This window comes from Phoca vitulina, unplaced genomic scaffold (assembly GCF_004348235.1).
Source record: "Phoca vitulina isolate PV1807 unplaced genomic scaffold, GSC_HSeal_1.0 scaffold28, whole genome shotgun sequence".
Lineage (NCBI taxonomy): Eukaryota > Metazoa > Chordata > Mammalia > Carnivora > Phocidae > Phoca > Phoca vitulina.
Genome location: NW_022589731.1, coordinates 1,632,976 through 1,659,369, shown reverse-complemented (window position 1 = coordinate 1,659,369; position 26,394 = coordinate 1,632,976). Strand labels below are relative to the sequence as shown.

Sequence of the window (26,394 nt, the reverse complement as noted above, 5' to 3'; positions counted from 1 at the left end):
AAGGCAGACGCTTAACGATTGAGCCACCCAGGCGCCCTAGTGGATTTATCTTTTAAACACAGAGATGTAAAATCAGACATGATTTTAGCACAGGAGAACAAAGTCAGTGTCACAGGGCTTAGAGCACCATGAAACCTTGTTGCCTCATGCAGTGGCCTTTTTTTTAGCACTAAGAACTCCTGGGTGCTTGATCAACCCAAGTTTAGCAGCACTCCCAAAGACGCTTTCTGATAAGGGGGCACTGGGGAGGAGTATGGGGAAGAATGGAGAAGAGCCCCAAGGTGACAACAGACTTCTTCCCTCTCCCTTCCTGAGTTAGCTAGAATTGTAGGGGCAAAACGTTCTGTAGCGTGAGACAAGATGAGGAGGAAGGGAAGAAGAAACAGGACTGGGAGCTTTCCTTCGTCCCAGGGGCTCTTCCCCAGGCCTGGCCAGAATTAGAATCCCAAAGATTTCCTAATTTTTCCAAATGGTTTGCTTGATTATCTCCCCCAGGTTCCAGCAACTTCTCCCTCAGGAAGTCTCAGCTCCTGATCTCCAGGGGATGGTGGTGGGGTGGGGGGCAGATAAAAGACTTGGTCTTTGCTCCCCTTGTTCACTTTTATCCCCTGGAGTCCAATAAGCCATGCCTGCGTGAAAACATGAGGCTCCCCACCCCCCAAATCCACCCTGACCTTTAGGCCCTGTTGGCAGAGAAATGAGGGCACAGGTGTACAAGGCAGCTAAGGAAGGGCTGGTGAATATGGGTACAGACTAGTCCTTGCTGGGATGGGGCATTTAGAGGCCCTTATTGAAGTAGACATAAGGCACAAGTTCTCCATACTTGGCCTTGATGGTGTCTTGGAGTTCTGGTTCCAGATAAGAAACTGACAGTTCACTGAGAAGAGAAAATAAGGGGATTATGAGCCTGCCAAATGGACAAGCAGCAAAGTACCATCAGAGAAAATCCAACTCAAATGCCACCTCCAAGAAGCCCTTCCTGATTTTTCCATCAGAACGAATGGCCTCTGTACAACATAATGTGTTGTTTTTACTTCTACTCAGGCCTAACTTCATTCTCCCTGGTGCTAAACTTCCATTTTCTCTGTAAGATTATAAGCACAGTGCTTGGAACACAGGAGATGTCTGCAGATGACACTGAAATACAAGTACAAAGGCAGCGGAACCTGGCATCTTCTTGGTGTACATCCAAGCTGCACCTAGTCTCCTGGAGCTCGTCCTCTCCCCTCCCCCAGTCTGATGCTTTGTTTCCCTTTTCCATCATCGCTTCGCATACCCCTTCCCTGCCAGGGCATACAAGGGAAGTAGAGAGGTCCAAGTCATCCATCCCCAAGCAAACACAAGCCAGAATAAGTACCTACCCCTCTGTTCAATTTCAAGGACCAGATCCAGTGAGGGAGGATGTACCTAATAACCTAAGCAGCAGGGACAGAAAGTCTCTTGTTGCTCCCCCACTTCTCTCCAGGGCAGCCCTTACTCCACTGGGAGGGAGCAACTCATCCCTCCGCCCCTTAGAGATCTGTTTTGGTTTACCATTCACCCAGGGTTAAGAGGCCCAGAGTTTAGGCTGATAGGTACTTGTCCTTGGACAAATGCTGCCCTTCCTGCCCCTCCTTGTCTCCTTCAGGAAAGCGGGCAGGTCAGGGAGAGCAGGGACAGGGCATTTGGTAAAGTGAGGCACAAAGAACTCTTACCATTTCTGTGGGAAGAGCCCACAAGCCACTGGTACCATGAAGATGAGGCTGGAAGAAAGGAGAGACAAAGCGTGAGGGGCATCTCCCCACAGGCCTGCTCACACCCGTCTCTGAGCCCCCCAAAGGAAGTAGGGAGATGCCAATTCACTATCCTGCCTTCCCCGCTGCCCCATGGCTCCCCTCCCTGCAACTCCCCGCCTGGTCTCTCAGTACAGGATATTCATTCTGGCATGGCATGAAATCGGCCCCCTTCCACCTCCCGTCCCTCACCCCCATCCCTGTCCTTCAAGCAGCTGAAGGTAACAAAGGCACTGGGTGTGCAAGTTGCAGCCTAAAGAGCACAAGCACCAAGCAGTAAGGGGTATGAAAGCCAAGATCCAGCCCCCGCAGACCCTGGGCTGGGAGACAACAGAACAGGGCAGCTTCTCCAACCTCACTGCAAACACTAGCAGCTCAAGGAGCTCGTTAAAAAGCGACGCTGAGGCAGGAGGCTTGGGGAAGGGCTTGAGAGCATTTCTAAGGTCCTCGGATGCTTCGGGGCCAGGGCCCTCTCTTACAGCACATGGGAATGTGACAGACCAGGCTTCGGATCCCAGCTCAGCTACTCACTCGCTGTGTGATCGCGGGCGAGTGAGCCCTGAGCCAGCAGAGGGACGACAAGAGTGCTTAGTGTGCAGGGCTGCCGCGAGGCTCAGAGGAAGTGGCCCAGGAATGGCGCTCCCCCTGGGGGAACCTCTCACGCAGTGGTGACTCAGTTGGCAGAAGGCAGCGTGGCGTGTGAGACTGCTAGGGCACTAACCTCAACTCCAGCAATTACGAGCTACAGAGCCTTGGGCAAGTCTCCTCATCGCACTAAGCCTCGGGTTCCTTGTGCGCAGAAGGAGATTATGACAGGACCTAGACCTCCGGGGCTGAGGGGCTTAAGTGAAATGATAGATGGGCAGCACGAGCACAGTGGGGACACACAGGACACACTCCACACGTGTTGGTGGTTACTGCTGTCATTAGCCCCGTGGCCTCGTGAAGTGTGACTGATGCTAGGACATGGCCAGTCGCTGGTGGGCACCAGAGCACGCTGCCGTGACTTGTGGTGTTTTCCTTTTGTGCAAGGTTGGGATGCTTGACAGCCCCAGGCTGTCCCCTCAGGTTTTTTACGTCTCAGCATGTTTATTTATACACTTAGTTTATTTATATTGAGATACAGAGGATGCACAGCATCGTGTACAGGTTAGGGGTATAGCCTGCTGATCTGATAGTGATACACTGCAAGGGACTACCGGGCCATCGACTAACACTCTGTCACTGTCACAGAATTATCATTTCTTTCTTCATTGTTATTGTTTTTTTTAATTCCTTATTTTTAAGTAATCTCTACAGCCAACATGGGGCTCAAACTCACAACCCTGAGATCAAGAGTCGCATGCCCTACCAACTGAGCCAGCCGGCAGCCCCTAGAATGATCATGTCTTTTTTGTGGTGGGGCTGTATCGTGGTTTTCGTCTCTTCTCTAGTCTGAAGGTCAGAGGACACGCCGGGACAGGAGGGCACCCAAGCACTCCGCTCTCCATGCAGATGTGTGCACAGTGCCTACCCAGCCTGATGCCCTCAACAAAGATGGGTGAGAACTCTCCAGATGGCCCAGGGGCGTTCTGAGCTCAGGCACTATGGAAGTCAGGGAAAAGAGTACATGTTCTCCAACACGGGCAACACAAGAAGACGGGTCTTAGGGGCCCCAGCTACCACAGAACCCAACCAAGAAAACACGTTACTCACAAGCAGCCACACAGCAGAACTTGCAATGGGGCGTGCAGGACCTTGACTTTCTGCACAAAATCGAAGGAAAGACCCACATGAGACTTAGAGATCTTAACGCGAATCCCATGCCGGCTCTACCCCTGATCGGCCAGTTAGACACCCACAGGCACAAAACTTTGAGCCGTGAAGGAGAGGAGGAGGGGGCCCCTCTTGCTCTCTGCAGACGAGGCCAAGCAAGCGGCCATGGCATCTAAAGTGGGCAGCCGGGGGGGACTGGCACGGGCCCTACTTGAGCGAGACAAAGGCCAGTAGCTAGAGGGAAGGATGAGGATCAGGAGCTCTGAAGTGTAGGTATGGCTGGGGGGCTCTGGGCAAGGAAGATGCAAAAGAGGACCTCACTCACCTTCATGAAATGCAGCTTCTCCAGTCTTTCCATGATGACTGGCAGCAAGACTGGAAGAGACCAGGGAGAAGCAGGGAGGAGGGCTGTCAGACTCTTCCGAAGACCCCTCTCCAAAATCAGATCAGGGACCCACCTCCCCTGAAGTTCCAGAAAATACTTTTGGAATGGAAGACTATGTAGGCATGGCCACCCCCCACCGGTCCCCCAAGTCCTAGCAGAAGGGTGCTTCCCAGACTTTTCCACCTGCACACCTATAATAGGACATGTACCACAGGCCCAAAGCATCCTTCTCAAAATTCAAATCTTTGAAGGCTCATGCAAACAAGTCTCGTATCCTACTCTGTAACATACCCCTGCTAGGAGCAAAACCAGGGCAGGGGATTTATTTTCTGTACCACTGTCTTCCTGGCACCCTGCACCATGTCCAGCACACTGAAGGTACTTAAGGAATATTTGTGGAATGAAAAGAACTTGATTAACTGATGTTCCCAGAACTACCGTGTGGTTCTCTCATGAGTTTCTGCGTTTAGCACTATGTAGATATAAGATATACAACATGTGGGGTTGATACATTTATACATTGTAATCTGATTACCACTGTAGCATTAGCTACAATCTCTATCACATCACAGAATTATCATTTTTTTATTATGGTGGGAAAAGCCAGTTTGAGAAGCTTGGCTGTAGAAGCTGCCCTCCCCCCGCCCCCCGCAAAAGCTAAATGTGGCTGAGGCCTCCAGGACGTGTTCCAGGGTCCCCCAGGACGGGAGGGCTTCTCTATCTTACTCATGCCAGGGGCTGCCATGGTGATCCGAGAAATAACCACTTGGGTGATGCCTACGGCTGCAGCTCTCTGAGGGCAGAAAAGAGTAAGTTGTCAGGAATGACCTTATCCAGTAGCCATGAGCTGCACCAGAGGGCGGGGTCAAGGGTCAGGGTCAAGTCTGAGCTGGTAAAGGGGAAGGGATGGATCCACCAGGGGCTGTGTCCTCGCCCAACCCTCTCTCACCTAGCTAGACTTTTATGGCTTCAGGACCAGAAATGATGGAGAAAAGACATGACAAGCCTGTTCTGAACAAGAAATGTAGGGAAATCAAGGGGAATGAGAATGGAATCGGGGGATCCTATAACAAAACCCGGGCCTGCTCTGACTACCTAAGAACAGGGCAGGGTATAAGACAGAATTCCCTCCTCCCACCCCAAAGGGATGCCTCTGCTCACCCGGGAATGACCGATCTCATTGTGATTCCTGTCCTTCACGCAGATGCCCTGGATGAGTTCCCTAAACATAGACAGGAGTTGCTGGACTTGGGAAAGGGGTGCTGGAAGCTCGCCAACGACGGGACACACCAGGGGACCAAGGTCAGCGCACTCAAGCTCTAGGAAGCCAGCTCCTGCAGCCTGGCCCTTTGATCTTCCTTGTGCATTCCAGTGAGTGGTATCTCAGAAGTGATCTAGGGCCATGGCTAAGAGAGCTAGGCCTGGGCTCAGACTGCCTAGGGTAAATCCTGAAATGGCAGAGTAAGTTTCTGAACTTGAGCAAATTCCCTGATCCTTCTAAAGACTCAGTTATCCTCATCTGCAAAATGGGGCTAATTGTGGCACCCACTTCATAGGATTGGTGAGGATTAAAGGGGACAATGCCTGCAAAGTGCTTGGTCCACGCCTGACAGCACTCAACCCCAGACCAGGTAGGTGGCTAGGGCTCCTTCATTTGTCGGGAAGGAGCACCTGGATGGGGGAGGGAAAGAGGAGAGGAACAATGTGTATGCATGACTATTCTGGTGGTGTGCTCTTTCTGCAAGGGCTGTTGTGACAAGTTCCCATTTGCTAGCAGTCCCAAGAAGCTGTGGCTTGGATATCTGGTGACGGTGATGAAGGCGATGAGGATGACAGGAGCAGTAAGAGCGAACACTTAGGCAGCATGTGATACCTCCCAGGCGCTATCGGGAGAGCGTGAGGTATGCTACATCATTAGGTTTGACAACAGGGGAACAGCTATGCTTTCTCTAGCCAAAAAACAGGAATTGCAAGACACACGGGTTTCTCCTTTTACCTTTCCTGTTGCGAAGCTTAGAGCCGGGTGCCTAGAAAACATCTATCTACTCCTCTGGCTTCTTTCAAAGCTTCTTGGCTCTGTTCTATCTTTGGACACCTCGCTCTGCTACATTTCATTCTGTAAGCCATCCCCAGGGCTTTGGAAGTAGGCAGAGTTCACAACTTAAATACAGTTGCAGTTGAAAGGACATGATCTCATATAAACCTTCAAAGGTCCACCCTACTCCCCGCCATCCCACACCATCCAAACAACGCCTCCCACAACACTCATCACAGATTAAACTTAAGTCACCTGCCACTCCTGCGGCCCGCACCCTTGGAGCAGCCTATCCTTTGGGACCCTTCAGAGCTGTAGCCCAGCAGCCCTCCCCACACCCACCTCAGTCCCTAGAAGCCACCCACTGTCTTGGTTTCCTGCCCTTGACCCACCAACCTTGTGGTCTATAGGGAGGAAGAGGGACCCCCATACTCACTGCTGTCGCATCATCGGGATGTTGACGCAGTTAGCAGCCGCCACGGCGGCAAAGGGCACCCAGCGGCCCACCAGGGGCGGAGCTCTCTGTTGGCGGAAGGGAACAACAGGGCTCACTGGAAGATGGGAGGGGAGGGGGCTTAAGGACTACAAAATAAATCAGATCTCGCTACTGCCACGTATCCAGACACTTGGTCTAAGAACCCAAATTCCCTCAAAGACCCGAGAAAGACTAACGTGGGGATAGGTCTGCTCCATTTCCCCCTCGTGGGCTGGGCCCTGGCCATACCCAACTCACCCAAACAAGGGCAACGCCAGGCCTGGGGGATGTTTTCCCTAGGACTTTGCTGCCCCCTAGTGGCCACCACACCCAAGGCAGCCCCAGACAGTACCTTCGTCAACATGTTCATGCCCACAGCAGTGGCCACCGCAGTGGTTGTGGCTGTGATGTAGGAAAGGGCCATCTGCCTAGTGGAGGAGAGACACGCTTGGGGGTGGGGAGCCCTGCCGGCTGAGGGCAAGACCATGGCTTGATTGAGAAAGTCTGGAAATGAGGCTTTAATGAGGCTTCATGCCTGAAACTTCACCTGTCTCATCTTGTGACATTCCCCCTCCTAAACACACACACAATGCTCCAGCCCCCTCGACCTCCTTTCAGTACTTTAAACACACCAAACTCTTTTCTGCATCAGAACCTTGGCCTGTTGCTGCTCCCTATCAGGAGAATTCTTCCGTAGGCTAAATCCTTACCCTTCAGAAATCAGCCAAAAGGTGGGCTCCACAGAAAAAGACTTCCCCAACCAGCCCATCCACAGATGCCCCTCTGCTGTTTGCTATCTTGTCACCTGTTTGTTTCCTTAAGGGTAGCAGTCGCAACCTAAGATTACGGTGCTTGTTTGCTTAAAATACCTTAAATTCCACAAGGACAAGGACCCTAGAACCATGCCTGGCTCTTAATACCTACTCAGGAAATAGCTGAGGGGCGCCTGGGTGGCTCAGTCAGTTAAGTGTCTGCCTTCGGTTCAGGTCATGATCTCGGGGTCCTGGAATTGAGCCCCGCATCAGGGTCTCTGCTCAGCAGGGAACCTGCTTCTCCCTCTGTCTCTGCTCCCCGCCACCCTGCTTATGCGTGCTCAATCGCTCTCAAATAAATAAATAAATAAATAAAATCTTAAAAAAAAAAAGAAGAAATACTTGAGAACGAATGAATGAATAAACGTTCAATTGGTCTAGGATGATATTGTCCTAGTCAGCCTCAGAAAATACTTGCAAACCCTAAAAAGGGGGACTTGGTCACCAGCGCCATACAAGTCTCACCCGGAGAAGACAGCCCAAGAACGCTTTAGAAGGGCGATTCCCCTGGAGGCAAGAGGACAGCCACCTGCTTCAGAGCCACATGGACAGCCTGGGGTTCAAGTCTCCTACCTGACAGACGTGGGGGAAGCTGCATTCCTGTTCGTATAGTTGACTAAGGCGTTGAAGGACTGGTTCACCCACTGCCAGAAGATCACCGCTGGCATCGTCCTACCATAAGGGAGGCCCAGAGAGACAGAGAAGAGTCCAATGGAGGGAGGGCTTGGGCACACCAGTCAAACCAGACGGCCTGATGCTCCCCAAACTGTTCCCATGCTGTTTCATGCACCGGGGATTTTGCACAGGCCGGTCACGCTGGCTGGAATATCTACACACCCACACCCTTCCATACATGGCTAAATCCTGCTCTGTTGAGAGGTCACTTCTTCTTTGGAACCTTCCTAACCCTTCCCCTGCCCTTCCTGGAACTGTGAGTCATTCTCTGCTCCCTGCTCTCACAACCCCATACTTTCCCTCCAACCTACTACTTAGCAAGCTGGACTACAACTGCTTACTGGTTGGTCTGCTCAACAAAACTGGAACTTCCTTGAGGGGAGGGGCTTAGTCTTTATATTCCCAACACCTGGCCCAAGGCCTGGCTCAATAACTGGACAAATGGATGCATGGGGGAGGGGAGCAGAGGGAAGAGAGGAAGGGGGAAGAGTAAAATATCCAGCAGCTACAGAGAAAGTTTATTCTCTCCCTGCTAGGCTGAAAGGGTCTTTCTATTTTAGGGGTAGCTAGGGGGTGGGGTGGGGTGGGAGGTCATCTTCCTATATTTTTTACTAGGATGTTACATAATAAAAACACATTAGGGGCACCTGACCGGCTCAGTCGGTTAAGTGTCTGACTCTTGATTTTGGCTCAGCTCAGGATCTCAGGGTCGTGAGATCGAGCCCCCAGATCGGGCTCTGCGCTGGGTATGGAGCCTGCTTCGGATTTTCTCTCTCCCTCTCCCTCTGCCCCTCCCCGCTGCCACACCCCCTCCCCCCGCTCACGTACTCTCTCTCTCTGCCAAAAATAAATAAATAAAATAGATTTAAAAATAAAAATACACGAAAATTTCATTGTTGAATAAGTGCTTTCTAAAGAAGGAATTAGGATGGCTTATTCATTGAGAGTTCTGGAGACAACTGCCTCAGTTAACATCCAGGCACCCGTATTTCCTGGCTGTGTGAACCTAGGCAGGTTACGTAACATCTCTAGAACCTCAGTTCTTCACCTATAAAATGGAGATGACAATAGTACCTCTGTAGGGTTGATGAGGAGATTAAATCCATGCAAAGAATTGAGCACAGTGCCTGGTATTGGGTAAGGGGTCAATCAAGATGGCTATTACCACATCACCACAGGGCTCCGTGCCTGGCAGACCTACGCGGCCACACTGCCCGCTGCCTTCCCCCCGGCTCTACCTGTAGAACTGGAGCATGAAGCCCGTGATGATCATGCCACCGGGGACCTGGAAGGACATCCGCCCAATGATGTTCATCTTCTCCCCGGTGTCAGGGTGGAAGGCTGAGTCATACAGCTTCTTGGCGTACAGCAGCTGCTTCACTTGGGTGCCCGGGGGCACGACCCCCATTCTGCCACCCCAGGACAACAGAGAGAGTTACGTCCCAGGCCCCTCGCTCCAAGTCATCCTGCTCCCTCCTGCCTGACAGCCCTGCCCATTCCCCACATTCAGTTCCCACCTCCTCCCCAGGGGACCCACCCGTGTGGCCCCACCACCTCCAGTCCCTTCCCCTCACTGCTCACCTGCTCTTCTCCACCATCACCTTGGCCCAGTCCAGCTCCCGCTCTGGGACCAGGACGGTGCGTGGGTCTGTGATATTGAAGAAGTGTTTCACCCGCCCCAGGAAGGTGCACTGGTCCCAACGGGGGGCATCGATGTTAAAGCCAGACAGATCAGCCTCCATCTTGCTCCCACACAGAGCTGTGGACTTAAGGAACAGAGGGAAAATGAGGATGGTCCCCCAAACCAAAGTCTGCCCTAAGGCCCTGAGCACCCCTCGTGGTGGTAGGATGCTTGCTTTCAGCAGGCGCTAGCATCACGTGACCAGGCTTGGGAAGGCCCCAGGGAATGGGCAGCGGACTGAGCAGCCAGACACCAACATGGGTTTCCCGAGTGCCTGCTGGCAGCCAGCCCTGTGCTTGATCATGCTGTGGGAGACCCGGAAAAAGGGACAACACAGTGCCTGTCCTTGGGGAGCTGAGTGTAACTGGGGAAGAAGAGCCCACCCGTGGAACAGAAGAGAACAGATACAGCAACAGTTAAGTACAGGAGTTGAGAGAAAGCAGAGATGGGGGAGCACAGTAAGAAAAGGGGGCTTCCCAGAAGAGATGGGATGTGAGCCGTAGAAGATAGATTTACCTGAAGGAGGCAGAAGGCATGGATCACATCTGAGGTAGAAACAATTACAGAGAAAGGTGGAAATGAACAAGGCATGATCACACTCACCATTTCGGGGGGTGTGTGTGTGTGTGTGTGTGTGCGCGCGAATGTGCACACATGCATGTGCATGTTCACGGCGCATGCGGCCCTGTGAGAGATCCCAGGCCATGGCTGTGAGTGAGGCACCATGCCTGCCCTCAGGAGTTACAGAATGGGGGGTACAAGACGAGTACAGCAACAAGGACAGCGGTGTGAACAATGATGTGGACATACACTGGAGGCAGTGGAAAACCAGAGAAGAGGCGTCTAAAAGTGAGATGACCAGATCTCCCAGTTTTCCTGGGACTGCTGTCCTGGGGTAATTATTAATAGCACCCCCTTCCATTCTCAAAAGTGTCCTGATTTGGATGATAAATTATACAGTCCCCTTATCTAAAATGGATGAGGGATTCTGAACATGCTTTGTGAAAACAAAAAATAAACAATGTTTTGAAGGGTGGGTAGAAGTTAGATAGATAGAGGAGAGGTGTCCCAGGCCAAAAAAAAAGAAGAGCCAGCATTGACCACACACAGGGTGCATGGTAATGATAATGATGATCATAGCTAACACTTACTGAGCTTTGATTCTATGCTATACATTTTGCTTGGGGCTTGACGTGCATTTTCTGAATTCATCTTTGCATCAATGCTATAAAATAAATACCCCTTAACCCCATTTTATGGATGAGAAAACCAAGGCACAGATAAATAACTTTACCAAGTCACAGAAGCATTAGCCAGTGACAAAGCCAGGATTTTCATTCTGCCTGACTTACTTGAGAACTCTTGCCTCTAACTGGGTTCTGGAATCCATGTCTTGAAAAACTAAGGCAGATCGGACATGTAAGGAGCTTGAAACCTGTCACTTCTATCCTTGCAACAAGAAAAAAAGCTGAACAAATTAAAATCAACAACTCTTCTTAGACCCATCGGTGAACTGAGGTCACAGGGCAAACCACAGCCCCCAAGCCTGGAGAGACAGACAAGTACAGAGAACGACAGCTTACTGGGAAAAGAAGCTCTCCAGTGGGCAAGTACCATTGGAAAACTTAAACTACAATTGACAAATTGCTGGAAGCTCAGTGTGAACAAGCTTGCAAATTAAATATTCCAAGGGGATTCAACCTTGAGTGTGTGGGCGCACTTTTGAGTTCACCTTCAAGAAGCCACCAGGCTCTCAGGGTGAAGATGAGAGAAAAATCCCCTAGTACTTCTAACAGGGAGATGGGAAAAGTAGTCATTTTGAAGTACACCCAGAGCCCTCTGTTCTTCCTAACAAGACCCACCCTCAAAAGAGCCTGTTTTACCAGAGCCTAACCATTTTGGGTTTTACTAGAACCTAAATGACTTGGGAAAAGGTAAATACCCAACTCCAGCCCTTTCCAACCTTCCTATCTCATTTGAAGTGGATGAGAAGAGCCTGAGAAGCACTTTTGAAGGTTCAGGGGCACAGGCTCACTCAGAGACTGAGAACTAATCACAGGACTATAGAACACTCTCTCCTCCCTCACACTTGACCACTGCAGGTGGTACATTGCTCCTATGTGGTAACAGGAAGACCTGAACAACAACAGAAAGAATTGCAAGTTTCAGACCTTATTAAGAAGTCTCTAGAAACCCAAAGACAACAGGAGAGACAAAAACAAGGACACCAAAGAAAATGTTAACTCTGACACCTACAGCTTCACCAAATAGTAAATACAACATAACATCTCCCCAGATAAAGGTAAAACTGCACACATATCTGGCTTTCAACAAAAGATTACAAGGCATACTAAATGGCAAAAACATACTTTGAAGAGAGCGCAAGTGTCAGAACCAGATGGCAGAGATTTTGGAATTATCAGAACAGGAATTTAAATAACTATGATCAATTTGCGAAGGACTCCAATGGGAAAGTGGACAACATGCAAGAACAGATGGATAATGTAGCAGAGAGAGAGAATCTCTAAGAAAGAATCAAAAGGAAATGCTGGAAATTAAAAAAAAAAATTCTGGGGGCGCCTGGGTGCCTCTGTCAGTCAAGCATCTGACTTTGGCTCAGGTAATGATCTCAGGGTCCTGGGATCAAGCTCCATGTTGGGCTCTGTGCTTGGCGGGGAGTCTGCTTGTGCCTCTCCCTCTGCCCCTCCCCCTGCTCGTGTTCATTCTCTCTCTCTCTCTCAAATAAAAAATAGATAAGTTCTTAAAAACAATTTCTGTAACAGAAATGAAGAATGCCTTTGATGGTTTCATCAGTAGACTGGACATGGCCAAAGAAAAAATTCCATGAGCTTAAATATGTGTCAACAGAAAATTCCCAGACTGAAAAGTAAAGAAAAAGAATGAAAAAAACAGAATAGAAAACCCAAGAACCTTGGGGCAATTACATTAGGTGTAACATGCACATAATGGGAATGCCAGAAGAAGAAGAAGGAAGGGAACAGAAGAAATATTTAAAGCAATAATGACTGAGAATTTTCTAAAACTAATGACAAGGGGTGCCTGGGTGGCTCAGTCGTTAAGCGTCTGCCTTCGGCTCAGTTCATGATCCCTGGGTCCTGGGATCGAGCCCCACATCGGGCTCCCTGCTCCGTGGGAAGCCTGCTTCTCCCTCTCACACTCCCTCTGCTTGTGTTCCCTCTCTCACTGTGTCTCTCTCTGTCAAATAAATAAACAAAATCTTAAAAATAAATTAAAAAATAGAAAATTAAAAAAAAAACTAATGACAGACACCAAACCCAAAGTCCAGAAGGCTCAGAGAACACCAAGAAGGATAACTACCAAAAAATCTATACCTAGATGGGAATGCAAACTGGTACAGCCACTGTGGAAAACAGTATGGAGGTTTCTCAAAAAATTAAAAACAGAATTACCATACGATCCAGTAATTCCACTACTGGGTACTTACCCAAAGAATATGAAAACACTAACTCAAGAAGATATATGCACCCCTATGTTTACTGCAGCATTACTTACAATAGCCAAAATATGGAAGCAGCACAAGTATTCATGGATAGATGAATGGATAAAAAGGATGTGGCATATATGTACAATGAAATCTTGCCATTTGCAACAACATAGGTAGATCTAGAGAGTATAATGCTAAGTGAACCAAGTCAGTCAGAGAAAGACAAATACCATATGAGTCCACCCAGATGTGGAATTTAAAAAACAAAACAAACGAACAAAGAAAAAAAGATAAACAAAAAACCAGACTTGGGGCGCCTGGGTGGCTCAGTCATTTAAGCATCTGCCTTCGGCTCAGGTCATGATCCCAGGGTCTTGGAATCAAGCTCCGCGTCTGGCTCTCTGCTCAGCAGTGAGTCTGCTTCTCCCTCTCCCTCTGCCCCTCCTCCTGCTTGTGCACCCACTCTCTCTCTCTCTCAAATAAATAAATAAAATCTTAAAAAAAAAAAACAACAGACTCAATTATAGAGAACAAACTGATGGTTACCAGAGGGGAGGTGGGCAGGGGGGATGGGTGAAACAGGTAAAGGGGATTAATAGTACACTTACCATGATGAGCACTGAGAAATGTATAGAATTGTTGAATCACTATATTTTACACCTGAAACTAATATAACACCATATGCTAACTATACGGGAATTAAATTTTTTAATCTACATCTAATCATATTATATTATATTTCAAACTGCAGAAAATAAAGACAAAGAAAATCAAGTAAAGGGGCGCCTAGGTGGCTCAGTCGGTTAAGTGTCCGACTCTTGGTTTCAGCTCAGGTAATGATCTCAGGGTTGTGAGATCGAGCCCCATGTCCAGCTCCACGCTCAGCAGGGAGTATGCTTGAGATTCTCTCTCTCCCTCTCTGCTCCCTCTCCTGCCCCTGTGCATGCACCACTCTCTCTCTCAAATAAATACATCTTTAAAAACATAATAAAAAAATAAAATCTTTAAAAAAAAAAGCTAAGGGTTTTGAATTTTTGCCTGAGAATTTCGGGAAGCCATTAAAAGATTTTAGGCAGAGTGACAAGATCAGATGTGTCGTTTAGAAAGAAAACTCTAGACAATGACATGAAAATAAACTTGGTGTGGTAGGACCTCAGAGGATGCAGAGAGATCAGCTGGACAGGAATTTCAATAATCCAGGCAAGAAGAGATGGGGCTCATGTGAACCCAGATGCACAGGAACAGAGAGGAGGGACCAAAACACAGAAACTTTTAAAGCAGCAGAATCTTGGGATTTACATAGTGATTGGTTATAGGAAGAATACTCTATTAGTCAGGGGTCAAGCACAGATGCAGAATCAATAGGATATATATATCCTTTATATATATTCACATATTGACAAATATATAAAAATGGATTTAGTACAAGGAATTAGCAAATTGGCTTACGTAATTGTGGGAGTTGGCTAAGCAAGCCTAAAACCAGCAGGGCAGGCAGTTATCCAGGGATGATCCTGGGGAGGGAGGGAGGGCACAGCAATGGCCAGAGTTTGTGACCCCAGGGGATGCCTAGCCTTCTTTTAAAGGGATTCCATCTGATTAAATCAGGCCACCCAGGATAATCCCCCCTTAGATTAACTAAAGCTAACGAATTAGGACTTTAATTACATTTGCAAAATCCCTTCACCATGGTGCCTAAATTCGTGTTTGATCAAATAACTGGGAGGTGTGTGTACTACAAACAGCTGTTTCTCGCTCCTTGCCCACTCTAACTGGAAGCATACGGGGGGTTGTTTGGCCTAGCTAAGTTGACACATCACAAGTATCTAGGGTGATACCCGGGGTTTCTGACTGGGGCCATAATTGTGCAGAGACAAGTAATATAGAAAAATAGGCTTTAAGAGAGAAAACAGGGAGTTGGATTTTCCATGTGTTGAGTTTCAAATACCATGGACCTTTCTTAAATGCAATAGGCTGCCACCTGTCTCAGGTTTTTACAAATGCCATTCCCTGTCCAGAATACTGTTCCTTCCCCTCTTCACTAACACCTACTCATCCCGCCTCCCTTTTCTTAAGGAATAATTCTCGAATTTAACTCTCAACCTTCTACTACTAGGTGATTTTTTTTTCCTCGAAAAATGTCACCCTAACTGAGGATTTTTCACATATAGGCACAGCTGGAGTAAGATTTAATCAGTCATCTTGAGTTATCCCATCACCAAAATCCAAAAACACTCGCAAAATTGAGCAAACAAAGCCCATATTTGAGTATGAGGGAAAGGAAACCTAAAGTTTTATAGGGACGCCTGGTGGCTCAGTCGGTTAAGCATCTGCCTTCGGCTCAGGTCATGATCCCAGGGTCCTGGGATCGAGTCCCGCATCGGGCTCCTTGCTCTGCGGGGAGCCTGCTGCTCCCCCTGCTTGTGCGCTCTCTCTTTCTCTGACAAATAAATAAATTTAAAAAAATTTTTAAGTTTTATATTAAGTAGTGGTAAAATGAAAGGAGAATTCTACCCGAGACTCCCACCTCAACAGAGCCGAATGGGCCACTGTAGCTGCAACAGAAGGCCACAGCAAAGTCACCTCAGAATAAACAGCAGCCTGAAAAGCAGATGTATCAGCACATAACATCAGGGCTCCACCCTCTCCCTCAGTAAGGAGCCTTTTGCTCTCCAGGACAATCTAGAGTTACTTGCAAGGAAGCACCTCCTCATCCTTCAGATCTTGGCTTAAACCTTTCTTCAGGGAACCCTTTGAAGGACCCCTGGCCCCCTCTCTCCCCGACCACTAGATCATGTGCTCTGCTATAAGCCCTCTTGGCTCTGTACTTTTTCTTCAGAGCTGTGCCAGTTCGTTCTAACACTCTGTGGTTTTATTTTAATGAATGCCTACCTTCCCCTCTAGGTCATAAGCTCATTGGACCCAGGGACTGTGTCCATTTTCCTCCCCACTGCCACCCCAGTGCTTGCACAAGAATTCAAGTATATGCTGAGTAAGAGGTCCAGTTTGTCAGCAAATGGATATTTAGGCTTAAAAGAAAGTACAGAGATCTGAGTTAGAAGTAAAACAATGAGTCGGTGGCATCAAGGTAGGCTAAGACAAAGTTTTCCAGTGAGAACACACAGAATGGGAAAAATAAAGTGCTGAGGACATAGCCTGAAAACCACCACATGTAAGAGGCCAGCCCCCCCAAAAAGGAAGCCCAAATAGATGAGAAAGAACCACCAGAGACGGAGGAGGCATGAGGAGCCAATAAATGCAGTCAAGTGAGAGATGGTCAACTTTTACATTTTTTTCTTGAGGTGGGAGAGACTTCAGCAAGGTGACATGCTGAGCCAGGAGAGAAGGGGAGGCCTCCCATGGAGTTTTCAGGCACCCTCCCCTGGCCCTGAGGCCACCACTGAGCGGCAACCTCTGAAGAAGTCAGAAGCCAGACAGCGAGTGTCCACTGCTAGACTTCTGCCTCTCTCACTCCGCCACAAAGCCCACGGGAAGGCTCTGGGCTTTGTCCTCTGGGGGCAGGCTGACCCGGCCTCCTACAGGCTGGTTCAAAGACCAAAGCTATTTCATGCAGTCACAACTGAACCCAGGAGTGGGAGAGAGGCAAGAGCTTACCTTCCCTGACTCTACATGGGGCTAAAAGGAGTTGTTGGCCTGGCTGGCAGATCACACACTGTCTTGGGTTATAGAGCCCCAAGCTGGGGCTCCAGCCCCTCTGCTGGAGAAAGCTCAACAGAACATGCTATGCTGCCTTTTTTTTTTTTTTTTAAGATTTTATTTATTTATTTGAGAGAGAGAGAGAGCGTGCATGTGCGCTCAAGCCAGGGGGAGGGGCAAAGGGAGAAACAGGCTCCCCATTGAGCAGGGAGCCTGAAGCAGGGCTCAATCCTAAGACCCTGGAATGATGACCTGAGCTGAAAGCAGACATTTCACCGAATGAGCCACCCAGGTGCCCCCGAACATGCTATGCTTCCTTCCTTCCCCGAACACACACAACCTGTCCTTAGACATCTCTTTCCTCCCTCAACCCAACACTGGAAAGTTCTCTACCTTTCATAATGGAAGTACTTCTACCATGAAGGCATAATCATTTGCTAAACTATTCAAGAAACTTTCCCCTCATTACCGAGGTCAGCATATGAGTTGCCCAGTCCCTGTCTTAAATAAAACATAAGGCCAGGGGCGCCTGGGTGGCTCAGTTGGTTAAGCATCTGCCTTCAGCTTGGGTCATGAGATGGAGCTCCACGTCAGGTTAGGCCCCCTCCCTCCACCCTGCTCATTCTCTCTCTCTCTCTCTCTCTTGCACACATGCACATGCACTCTCAAATAAATAAACAAAATCTAAAAAAAAAAAAAAGCAAAAACATATGGTCAAAAAGAAATCTAAATTCTATTCTATGTCTAAAATATTTCCCCCCACATCTGCTGCCCCCCAATGGGCACAGTTCCATGACTCCTTCAGGGCAAACTCAAACCCTTCTGTCATATACTCTCAGCATCCTATCCTCATTTGCAACACACTCGGCTTTGTAATTATCACTTTCTTGTTACATACAGTTATTTGTGTAAAGTTGGCCTCCCCCAGCCGATTGTAAGGTTCGTGCTGTAGTTCTTGCAGGTCCTCTAAAAATACTTACTGCCTGCCTGAAATGCATTTCATCTTACTCTTGGGCTCCCTGGGCATCAAGGACATCTCTCTTTCAAGTCAAACTTAGAACCTATCTTGGTTACAGAAGTAAGGGCAGGCTTCGGGTCCTGAAGCTGCAAACGGTCTACCCCTCCTGTACTGAGTTCAATCTGGTCTCTAGGTTTTCTCTAGAACAGTTATTCTCCCTCTTCCCACATGAGCCGCATCTAGTATTCCCTAAAGAGGTCACTACCGTGTCCAGGGTGGCCTCAGTTCTGGAAGAATATGGTTCCACTACTGGGAACAAAGGGGGAGCTGGAAATCAAACAGGTGACTGACCAATAATTCTCTTGCTCTGAGAACTGGAGAATATCACAGCTCAAAGATGTGAGGGATCCAAGATCTCAATTTAGAGAAGAGGAAACTGATGCTTAGAAAGATTCACATCAATTGAGCCAGGATGCTGAACATTACACACAACTCTGCCCTAACCACAGCTCCAGTCCTGTCCATCCGTCCAGCAATCTGACAATAGCCAGGGCCTCTTCTCCCCAGGTCACAAGGCTCAGGGTCACTTAGATGGGTCCTCCATCCACTACAGGCCAAAAGAAAGAGAGAGAGAGAGAGAGAGGAAGGAAGGAAGGGAGGAAGGGGAAAAAAGAGAAAAGAGAGGGGCGCCTGGATGGCTCAGTCATTAAACATCTGCCTTCGGCTCGGGTCATGGTCCCAGGGTCCTGAGATCGAGCCCCGCATTGGGCTCCCTGCTCAGCGGGAAGTCTGCTTCTCCCTCTCCCACTCCCCCTGCTTGTGTTCCCTCTCTTGCTGTGTCTCTCTCTGTCAAATAAATGAATGGAATCTTTAAAAAAAAAGAGAGAGAAAAGAAAAAAAAAATGAAACAACCTATTACCTCTCCTGAAGTCATCCTTCTTAGAGAGAATTGAGTTTCGGGGCACCTGACTGGCTCAGTTGGTAGAGCATGTGATTCTTGATGTTGGGGTCTGGGTTCAAGCCCCACGTTGGGGATACAGTTTACTTAAAAAAAAAAACAGAGTTGATTTTCTCTGGCAAACAGTATCAGAGCTCAGAGAACAGGCTTCCAAACTCCCTCTGGGTATCCTCTTGCAAAGGGGGAAAGTACTCAAGATTTCCCTGTTTGTATCCCCAGGTAGGAAGAAAAGCAAAACATCATCGCTGGTACTTGCATCACAGGAAGATCAAGGCAGCCAGACTCAAGAAGATCAAACACAAAGACCACCTGAGATAGGCAAGGGTTGGTGCCAAGGCTGCCTAGAGAAAGTTGGACAATGAGACGAATAATTACACAAGCAGGCCCAGGTACACTCCTGTGACTCCAAGGCAACCATGATGTTAGACACCAGACAACTCAGAAAGAGAAGTCTGCCCTTCCTTTTTCACAAAAGAACCAACAGGCTAGAGACGAGTGGATTGTAGGAGTGCATGCTCTGAACTAGCCATTCATCTTGCATCTACTTAATCAAGGTTCTGAACTGAGTTTTCTTTCCAAGGATCTGAAGCAGGTATGCCGTGAGCAGATGTTTTAAAAACACACTTTAGTTGAATGCATAAATAGCTAAGGACCATTCAGGGAAAAATCCACCTTCGTTCCAGTGATGTTAAGTAGACTGGAAAGCCTGCTGGTAGGAAGAGGGGCAAAGCCCCAAAACCTAGATGAAGCAATAATAGCTAAATCCTGGGGGCCTGGGTGGCTCAGTTGGTTAAGCAACTGCCTTCGGCTCAGGTCATGATCTCGGGGTCCTGGGATCGAGCCCTGCATCAGGCTCCCTGTTCAGTAGGGGAGTATGCTTCTCCCTCTCTCTCTGCCTACTATATTCCATCTGCTTGTGCTCTATCTCTGTCAAATAATAAAATCTTAAAAATAATAATAACAGCTAAATCCTATGTAGCACTCTCCATGTGCCAGGCAATATCTTATGTACTTGACATATAATTCACATAATCCTCACAAGAACCCAATGAGGGAGGTAAGAGGCACACACATGACTGCAAACAGGTTTATCATCAGTGCCATCACTTTACCAACTCTTAAAAAGTTCTGAGTTTAAAGCACAAATATAAGCCGTTCTGTTCCTCCTACTTAGACAACACAATAGTGTTATAATCACTTGCTCCAGAGTCAGAACTGGGTTCAAGTCCCGACTCTATATCGCTTAGAACAACCAATTTCTAGGGCTGTGAGAATGAAATGAAATCTTGTGTGAAAAGCATTCCACCAAGAAGTATGTAATTTCCATGAGGGCAGATGTTGTCCCCTGCTGCGTCTCCAGAGTCTAGAACAGGACCTGCCGCATATGTGATTAACTCTTCTACTGTTCTCAGCATGGGTCGGGATGGGAGGTAGCGCCTCTCAACCCACCCAGAATCCCTTTCGCTCTCGCTTGCCTGTAAGTGCAGGCCCGTTTTTGCCTCCTCTGGGGCTGCAGACAGTGCACCATCCGGTCCAACGTTGCTTAGCAAAACCCGGCCATTCCAAAACGCCTTTCACCCCTGCTGTCTGCTCACCTCAGTGTTCAGGGCCAGTCCCCCCTCCAACAGGCAGCCTCCCACCACCGGGACTCCTCCATCCTGGATTCTTAACACAGAAATGTGGAGATAGATGCACAGCCCATAACGCCTCCCACCCCTCAGCTGGGCCTTATAGCGCCGGGGACAATAAGGGAGCGGTCCCTGGGCAGCCCCAGGCCACTATTCGCGCCACGTGGCTACAGCAGGTGGAAGTCCAGCCCCCGCAGCAGCCCTGCCTCGGCAGTCAGGACATAAATCCAAACTCCCTCCGGGGATGTGGGGTCTAGAAGAAGGTGTGGTAGGCGGCCTCCTCCCAAGACCCCTTACCTGGTCCCGGGAAGAATGTACTGAGACAACTGCCAACAGAAGTACCCTGCGTTGGAAGCCTGGCCTGTACTAACCTGCGGCCTCTGCCCGGGAACCGCCCCTCGCCCCGCCCCTGCCCTGTTCCTTCCCGACCAATCACAGGCTGGGCGATGCCCACCAGCCACGTGGGCGAGCTTTAACCATTCGCCGGGTCTCTACCAGCCGGCAGCCGGCTCCAGTCGCTCCAGCAGCCCGCCCGCGCAGTGGGCGGGCACTTTGGCGCGCTTGCGCACTTTGGGAAAAGCGGAGCTGGACCCCGCCCCGTACGGCTGCTTTGCTTCTCCGCTGAGCGTGCGAGGGACGTCGGGGGCGGTGCCGCAGCAGTTGCCCCTGGTAACGGGGAGGCAGGAGGAGGAGGAGGAGGAGGAGGAGGGACTCGGCGGGAGGATGGTGAGTGTGGGGGCCCGGGCCCCTCTGGAGCTGGCTGGTCACCCCCCTCCAGTCCTCAGGCCCAGGGCGGGCCACTGCGCTTGAAGCCGAGGAGGGAATGGGACGGCGCTCAGCCTGCAGTCTGGGTTCTGGATTGGTTTCGGGGGGCAGCGGGGAATCCCGAAGGTGGGCCCTTGGAAGGAGACCTGGGCTTGGGGAGGAAGGCGGGGCTTGCAGCGGGTCCGAAGCTAGGGGAAGGGGCTGAAAGGTTGCGTGGCTATCCCGGTACAGAGCCGGGGCTCCATCATTACTAGGGACGGAGGCGAGGGCGGATCCGAATAACTGCGGAAAGCAGACTCCGCATGCAGGCTCAGATCTTCCTAGGGAATCGGCCTTCCGGTACCGCTGGAAAGTGGGTCCACCGGGGTCCGGCCAGAAGCGGGGAGAAGGGTCAGCGCTACTGTCTTTGAGGTCATCCTCGCGGTACCAGGGGAGATGGTAGCCTAGCTCTCCTCTTCCTCGAGAAGTGCGGGCCTCTGGGGGGAGGGGTGTAAATCCCAGGACACAAAGAGGTACCGCTTGTAAGGGATGCCTGGTGGATTTTACGCCGTCTTGGTGTTTGCGTGGCAGCAACGAGTTATTTATTTGCTGAGAGTTCTGTAAAGTCTGGTTGTTGGTGATGACCGATTTTCCCTTCAACACTTAATCCATATTGATGGAGGCAAATTTGCTGCCCAGTCCTTAGTATTTCATTTCAAACCTGTTGCAACCTTTTACATATGACCACACCAGAACCAAAGATCTTAATCTCACCTTGGGATCTCCAAACTAAAAAGAATGGGAAATTAAAACTAGAGTGGCTATCAGTTGGCTTTTCTCTGTCAGACTTAATTAAAGCTTTCCCAAGTTGTGAATTATGATGTGTGACAGATCTGACCGTTGACACGCTGTTCCTTGTTGATTTCTGTGCAGTTAGTTGGAGGGTATTGAAATGGAATTGAGTAGTTTTAGAGCAAGTCAAAGCAAAATTGACTTTGAAGCATTTAGAATAGGTTGGCTGGCTTACCAACTGCACAGAGCCAGGCACTCAAACTTAGTTACTTCCCCACCCCACGTCCATTAATTTATGAAGAAAAGACTGGATGTCTGCAAGGAAAAAAAAATGCATGCACCTTTGGTCAGATTATCCAATGAGTAAATTTTGATAGGAAAAAGAATTGATTTTACATTGTCAGATTGTTAAAGAAGTAGAATTTGATCTGAAGTTGCCAATCACATTTCACACTTGCTACATTGCAGTTTTATTAACCGCAGGCTAAACAGATTTTTACATGTTTTCTTTTTATTAATCATTTATACATGAGCTGTCCATTTAAAGGCTAAGTTTTTCTCAACAAATGAGTACAAACATAAATATTTACACAGAAAATAACTAGAATTGGAATAAAAAAGGCATGCCAAACCAACAGAATGAGATGTCATCATAAATGAGAAACGCATGAGCGTTGGCTAACTTTTCCCCAGTTTGTTTATCAACTAAGTGGACTGTTTTCATGATTGTTTAATTTATAATTACAGGCCACAATAAATTAACCACTGCTCATGTTTCCAGGTGCAAATTGACACTGTAGACAGCAAATTGACAGTGCTACAGCACTATTGTATACAACTGCTGTGTTCATTGATCAAGACAGATTTTGTTTTTCTTTTTCTTTTTTCCTAAAATGAACAATATGAAATTAGGGCAAATCATTCTGGATTCTTTATCTGGTTTCCCAAATACATTTTTTTATCTCCAAAAGTGTGAGCTATTCTTAGAACTGAAAGTGGAACATAGAATTTAAACCATCAGTGGTGTGATTAAGTGTGTCACGTCTGGTATCCCACCCATCCCTGGGATAACTGTACAACTGAAGGCTGAGTCCCAGGTTTTTGTTTCTGCTTTATAAACCTTCAGCTATGACTAATATGTTTTATTTCTTATTTAAAAACCCCAGTGTTTTCTCTGAACTTTTAGTCAGCTATTTTAGCCCTGCCTTTTGATATCAAGTCTTTGGTAAAATACTAAGATGACAGTAATGTTAGTGCATTAAATAATCACTGCTATTTAACAGATGACCCCTTCACTCAAATTATTTATGGAGTACTTTCTACGTACATGAACCTAGTGGTAGTTATCAAGCATGTTCAGCATTGGAAGACTTTTCCTAAAATTGTGTTTTCTGGTCAGAAAATGGTCAGTGAAAAGTTAAAAAACAAAACAACCAACACAACTACTGCTTCGAGTGTCTACTACGCACTATGCTTTACATACATTATCTCAATCTTCAGAGCATTTTTCTTAAGATACAAGTATTGCTCCCATTTTCTAGGTGCCCAGGGTTACACATGGAAGATAGGTGAACTCAAGTCTATGAAATTCCAAAGCCCATAATGTTCCTTTTTTTTTTTAAGATTTTATTTATTTATTTGACAGAGAGAGAGAGAACAAGCAGGGGGAGTGGGAGAGGGAGAAGCAGACTCCCCACTGAGCTGGAAGCCCGATGCAGGGCTCGATCCCAGGACCCCGGGATCATGACCTGAGCCGAAGGGAGACGCTTAACTGACTGAGCCACCCAGGCGCCCTCTTTTTTTTTTCTTTAAGTTTATTTTTTTTTAGTAATTTCTACCCACAACGTGGGGCTTGAACTCACGACCCGGAGATCAAGAGTCGCATGCTTTACCGACTGAGCCAGGCACCTCCATCCCCATCCCCACTGTTTTTACTAGGACTCTGGTAAGGTAGTAACCCACTCTTCCTGAGGAAATGCCCATATTTTGTTCCTCAGAAAACACTGTATTTATTTAGTAGAGAGATGAGGAGAAAGAAGACAAGTTTGGGTGAGGTTCTCCCTATCCAGGAGTTCCTGGAAGTTAATAACGTCTCCCTGAGCGGCATAATTTTTTTGTTAAAGAGGTAAAGATACATTGAAGTCAGTTCCATTTAAGCTAGTTATGGGGAGTGCATGTACTTGACAGTTGGCTTATTAATTTTAATATTTAAATTTTAACTGCTGCTCACAGCCACATACACTTTCCGTCCACCATCACATTCCTCTCTCACCCTCTACCACCCTAGTTTCTCTGAATGACCTAGTTTGTATCATTTTAGGTCAGTGCACCATGCCTCTGCCAGTAGCTGAGTTTAAGCTGATTTTGAGGCAGATAAAATATCTGTAGTCAATAGCACATGTATTCATAATTTGCCTGTAGAAAGTTTGTTTAGATGTTTTATGACTGAGTCAGACCACTTCTGTCCACCAGGGTGCAGATAACTTATATGCACACATGCTGATAATAGACTTTATACAGTGAACTAAAGTTCTGATTTCTTAAATTGCCTTTAATGTCAAAGGAGTACAAATCCTACATAGAAATCATGTCTGTTTTGCTCACTGTTGTACTTGGGGCACACTGTGGATATTTAATGTGAATGAAGGAATGAATGGGTATTTTAACAAAAAATACACTTTAAAAATTCGTTTCCTTGTATTTATACTACAAAACTCAGCCCCATAATAAAATTAACTTCTAACGGCTGTCTCCCTTCATTTGACATTTAAAATAAAGTATGGACACTTATGTTTAGAAACATAGACTTATTCTGCTCTCTTTCCTCCAGCCTCTTAAATCAGCTTACTTTGTACCTTTCAGGCAGAACTCTGATATCTATAAATATCCTCTTCCCTATTTAGCAAACCCTGATAATCCTGTGATCCCCTGTCCTCAGTAGTTGGGTTAATATGATGCTGTACTGTATTTGCATTTGTCTTCCCTAGACCATGCTTCAGATGCCATTTATCATTTTGATTGAAGAAAATAGTAACTGAACTTTCCATTTCTCTGTAATTTCACTTAAAGGTGAAGCATATGAAGTTATTTCCTGATAAGGAAAATCACTCATTAGAAATGTAGAAGTATCATTTTTTGATACCTTTAAGTTAATAAAGTTTAGGTATAGTTAGAATGGTTTTCTCGTCTGTGCTTTGCTTCTCCCCTTTTAAGATGAATAGAAATTAATTTCTCTTCATTGTTCAATTTCAAATATAATAAGTGTGTAAAAAGTCTCGGCCTGCAGAAAGCAGTATTTTTATTTACAGATTTGTTTTAAAAGAGGAGACACATGAGGGAAAACCTAAAACATTCATTTTGAACCTTGAAAATATTTTATAGAAACATCTTTCATGATTTCTACACTAGTAGATAATGCATGAGAATTTTACCTGTACTGTCGTTTCATGTACTGATGTGATAAATTTCGGTTATTTTAGAATTTTATTGGAAGAGGTAATGAGGACATCTAATCAAGAACTCAGGATGAGTAGTACAATGTGTTTTCCCTGTTCTAGCCTTTTTCTATTACCAGTCCCCTGAGGATCTCAGAATTCTAATTTTAACTGTTCTGAAAGGTGGTATTATAAATGAGTGATTGCAATGTAGCTAATAGAAGCCAGGGAGACTTCTCATAAATATAGTTTAAAAAAGGAATGTTGTCAAAGTATTCAAGGCCAGATAAGATAAAAACAAAAGAAAAATGTCATACCAAAAAAAAAAATTAAAATTAAAAAAAAGACCTGCCTATCTTTTTGTTTGTTTGAAATCTGTTCAATCATTCTTCCTAAATCTTTTGGTATAGATTTGTCTTTCTGTCTTAAACTAAATCTTCCATCTTATTGCTGGAAAAAATTGAGGCACAGAGAGGTTAATGTAATCCTTAACAAGTCAGTGCAAATACAGAATACTAGAAGTGGTAAACAAAGAGTCTCTGAGGCAGAAAGGAATTCTTAATAATTATGCATATTTGCATATCATTGTCGAAAGACTCAGTTGTTGAGAATTATTTCACAGAATGGTTATTTGATCTTAGTGAACAGGCTGGTTTGAATTATTGCCTGGTGCAATAAGGATAAAAAAAATATAACCATTTTATATAATTCTAAGACTCAGCTTGAAGGAATTTCTGCTTGGGCTGGGAGATTAGATTATATGCCCTTTAAACTCTGGAATTCTTTGATTCTTGTTGTAACTCATGCCTCATTGGAACAAGACTGTCAGCTGCAGGACAGAACAAATAACTATCTTATACAGTTTTTCTTATGTCTGTAGCTAAAAGGCAATATGGTTTATTTCTAGCCATTAAAAAATAATAAAAACAAGAAACAATTATTATATTAAATTACTAGTAAAAAATACCCTGGCTAAATTGTGATTGTTTTTGTTCTTCATGACTGACTGACAATGTTCTAACCTCTCTGTTGTATCCGATTCTTCATCTGAAAAACATAATTTATACTATGCACCTATCCTATATGGGTCTTGTGAAAATTAGATGGTGATAGAGTATTGGGTTTTTTTTAGGTGATCAGAGAGTATTTTGAATGCTGAAGTCTTAA

General features: G+C 46.9%; 2 protein-coding genes across 4 annotated transcripts in view; one reads left to right on the top strand and one right to left on the bottom strand.

Annotated features, from left to right (window-relative positions):
• On the bottom strand, positions 1-20,645 carry SFXN2 (sideroflexin 2). Of its 3 annotated transcripts, none has more exons than XM_032423283.1 (12): positions 20,629-20,645; positions 9,491-9,675; positions 9,148-9,318; positions 7,808-7,906; positions 6,775-6,850; positions 6,384-6,469; positions 5,074-5,134; positions 4,639-4,705; positions 3,853-3,902; positions 3,468-3,517; positions 1,695-1,742; positions 1-877 (listed from the first exon to the last, which is right to left on the bottom strand). In XM_032423283.1, the coding sequence occupies exons 2-12, from the start codon at positions 9,649-9,651 to the stop codon at positions 778-780; spliced, it is 969 nt and encodes a 322-aa protein (XP_032279174.1). In that variant the 5' UTR covers positions 9,652-9,675; positions 20,629-20,645; the 3' UTR covers positions 1-777. The 3 variants fall into 3 exon arrangements, with proteins under 3 accessions (XP_032279174.1, XP_032279173.1, XP_032279175.1); XM_032423282.1 differs by having other exon boundaries at positions 20,555-20,644; XM_032423284.1 differs by lacking the exon at positions 1-877 and having other exon boundaries at positions 911-1,742; positions 20,555-20,644.
• A 239-nt stretch (positions 20,646-20,884) lies between these two features.
• ARL3 (ADP ribosylation factor like GTPase 3) overlaps positions 20,885-26,394 on the top strand; it is a 32,931-nt gene continuing 27,421 nt past the window's right edge. Inside the window, exon 1 of the mRNA XM_032423285.1 lies at positions 20,885-20,983. Coding sequence (XP_032279176.1) covers positions 20,981-20,983 — 3 coding nt within the window. The 5' untranslated portion in view covers positions 20,885-20,980. The remainder of the gene's footprint in view (positions 20,984-26,394) is intronic.

Bases quoted from the DNA above. Each gene is read 5' to 3' on its own strand.
- SFXN2 (XM_032423283.1), bottom strand. From the start codon at position 9,651: ATGGAGGCTGATCTGTCTGGCTTTAACATCGATGCCCCCCGTTGGGAC. The intron at 7,907-9,147 runs GTAGAGCCGGGG...CCCTTATGGTAG, and splicing joins TTCATGCTCCAGTTCTACAG to GACGATGCCAGCGGTGATCT. The intron at 3,518-3,852 runs GTGAGTGAGGTC...GATTTTGTGCAG, and splicing joins AGAAGCTGCATTTCATGAAG to AAAGTCAAGGTCCTGCACGC.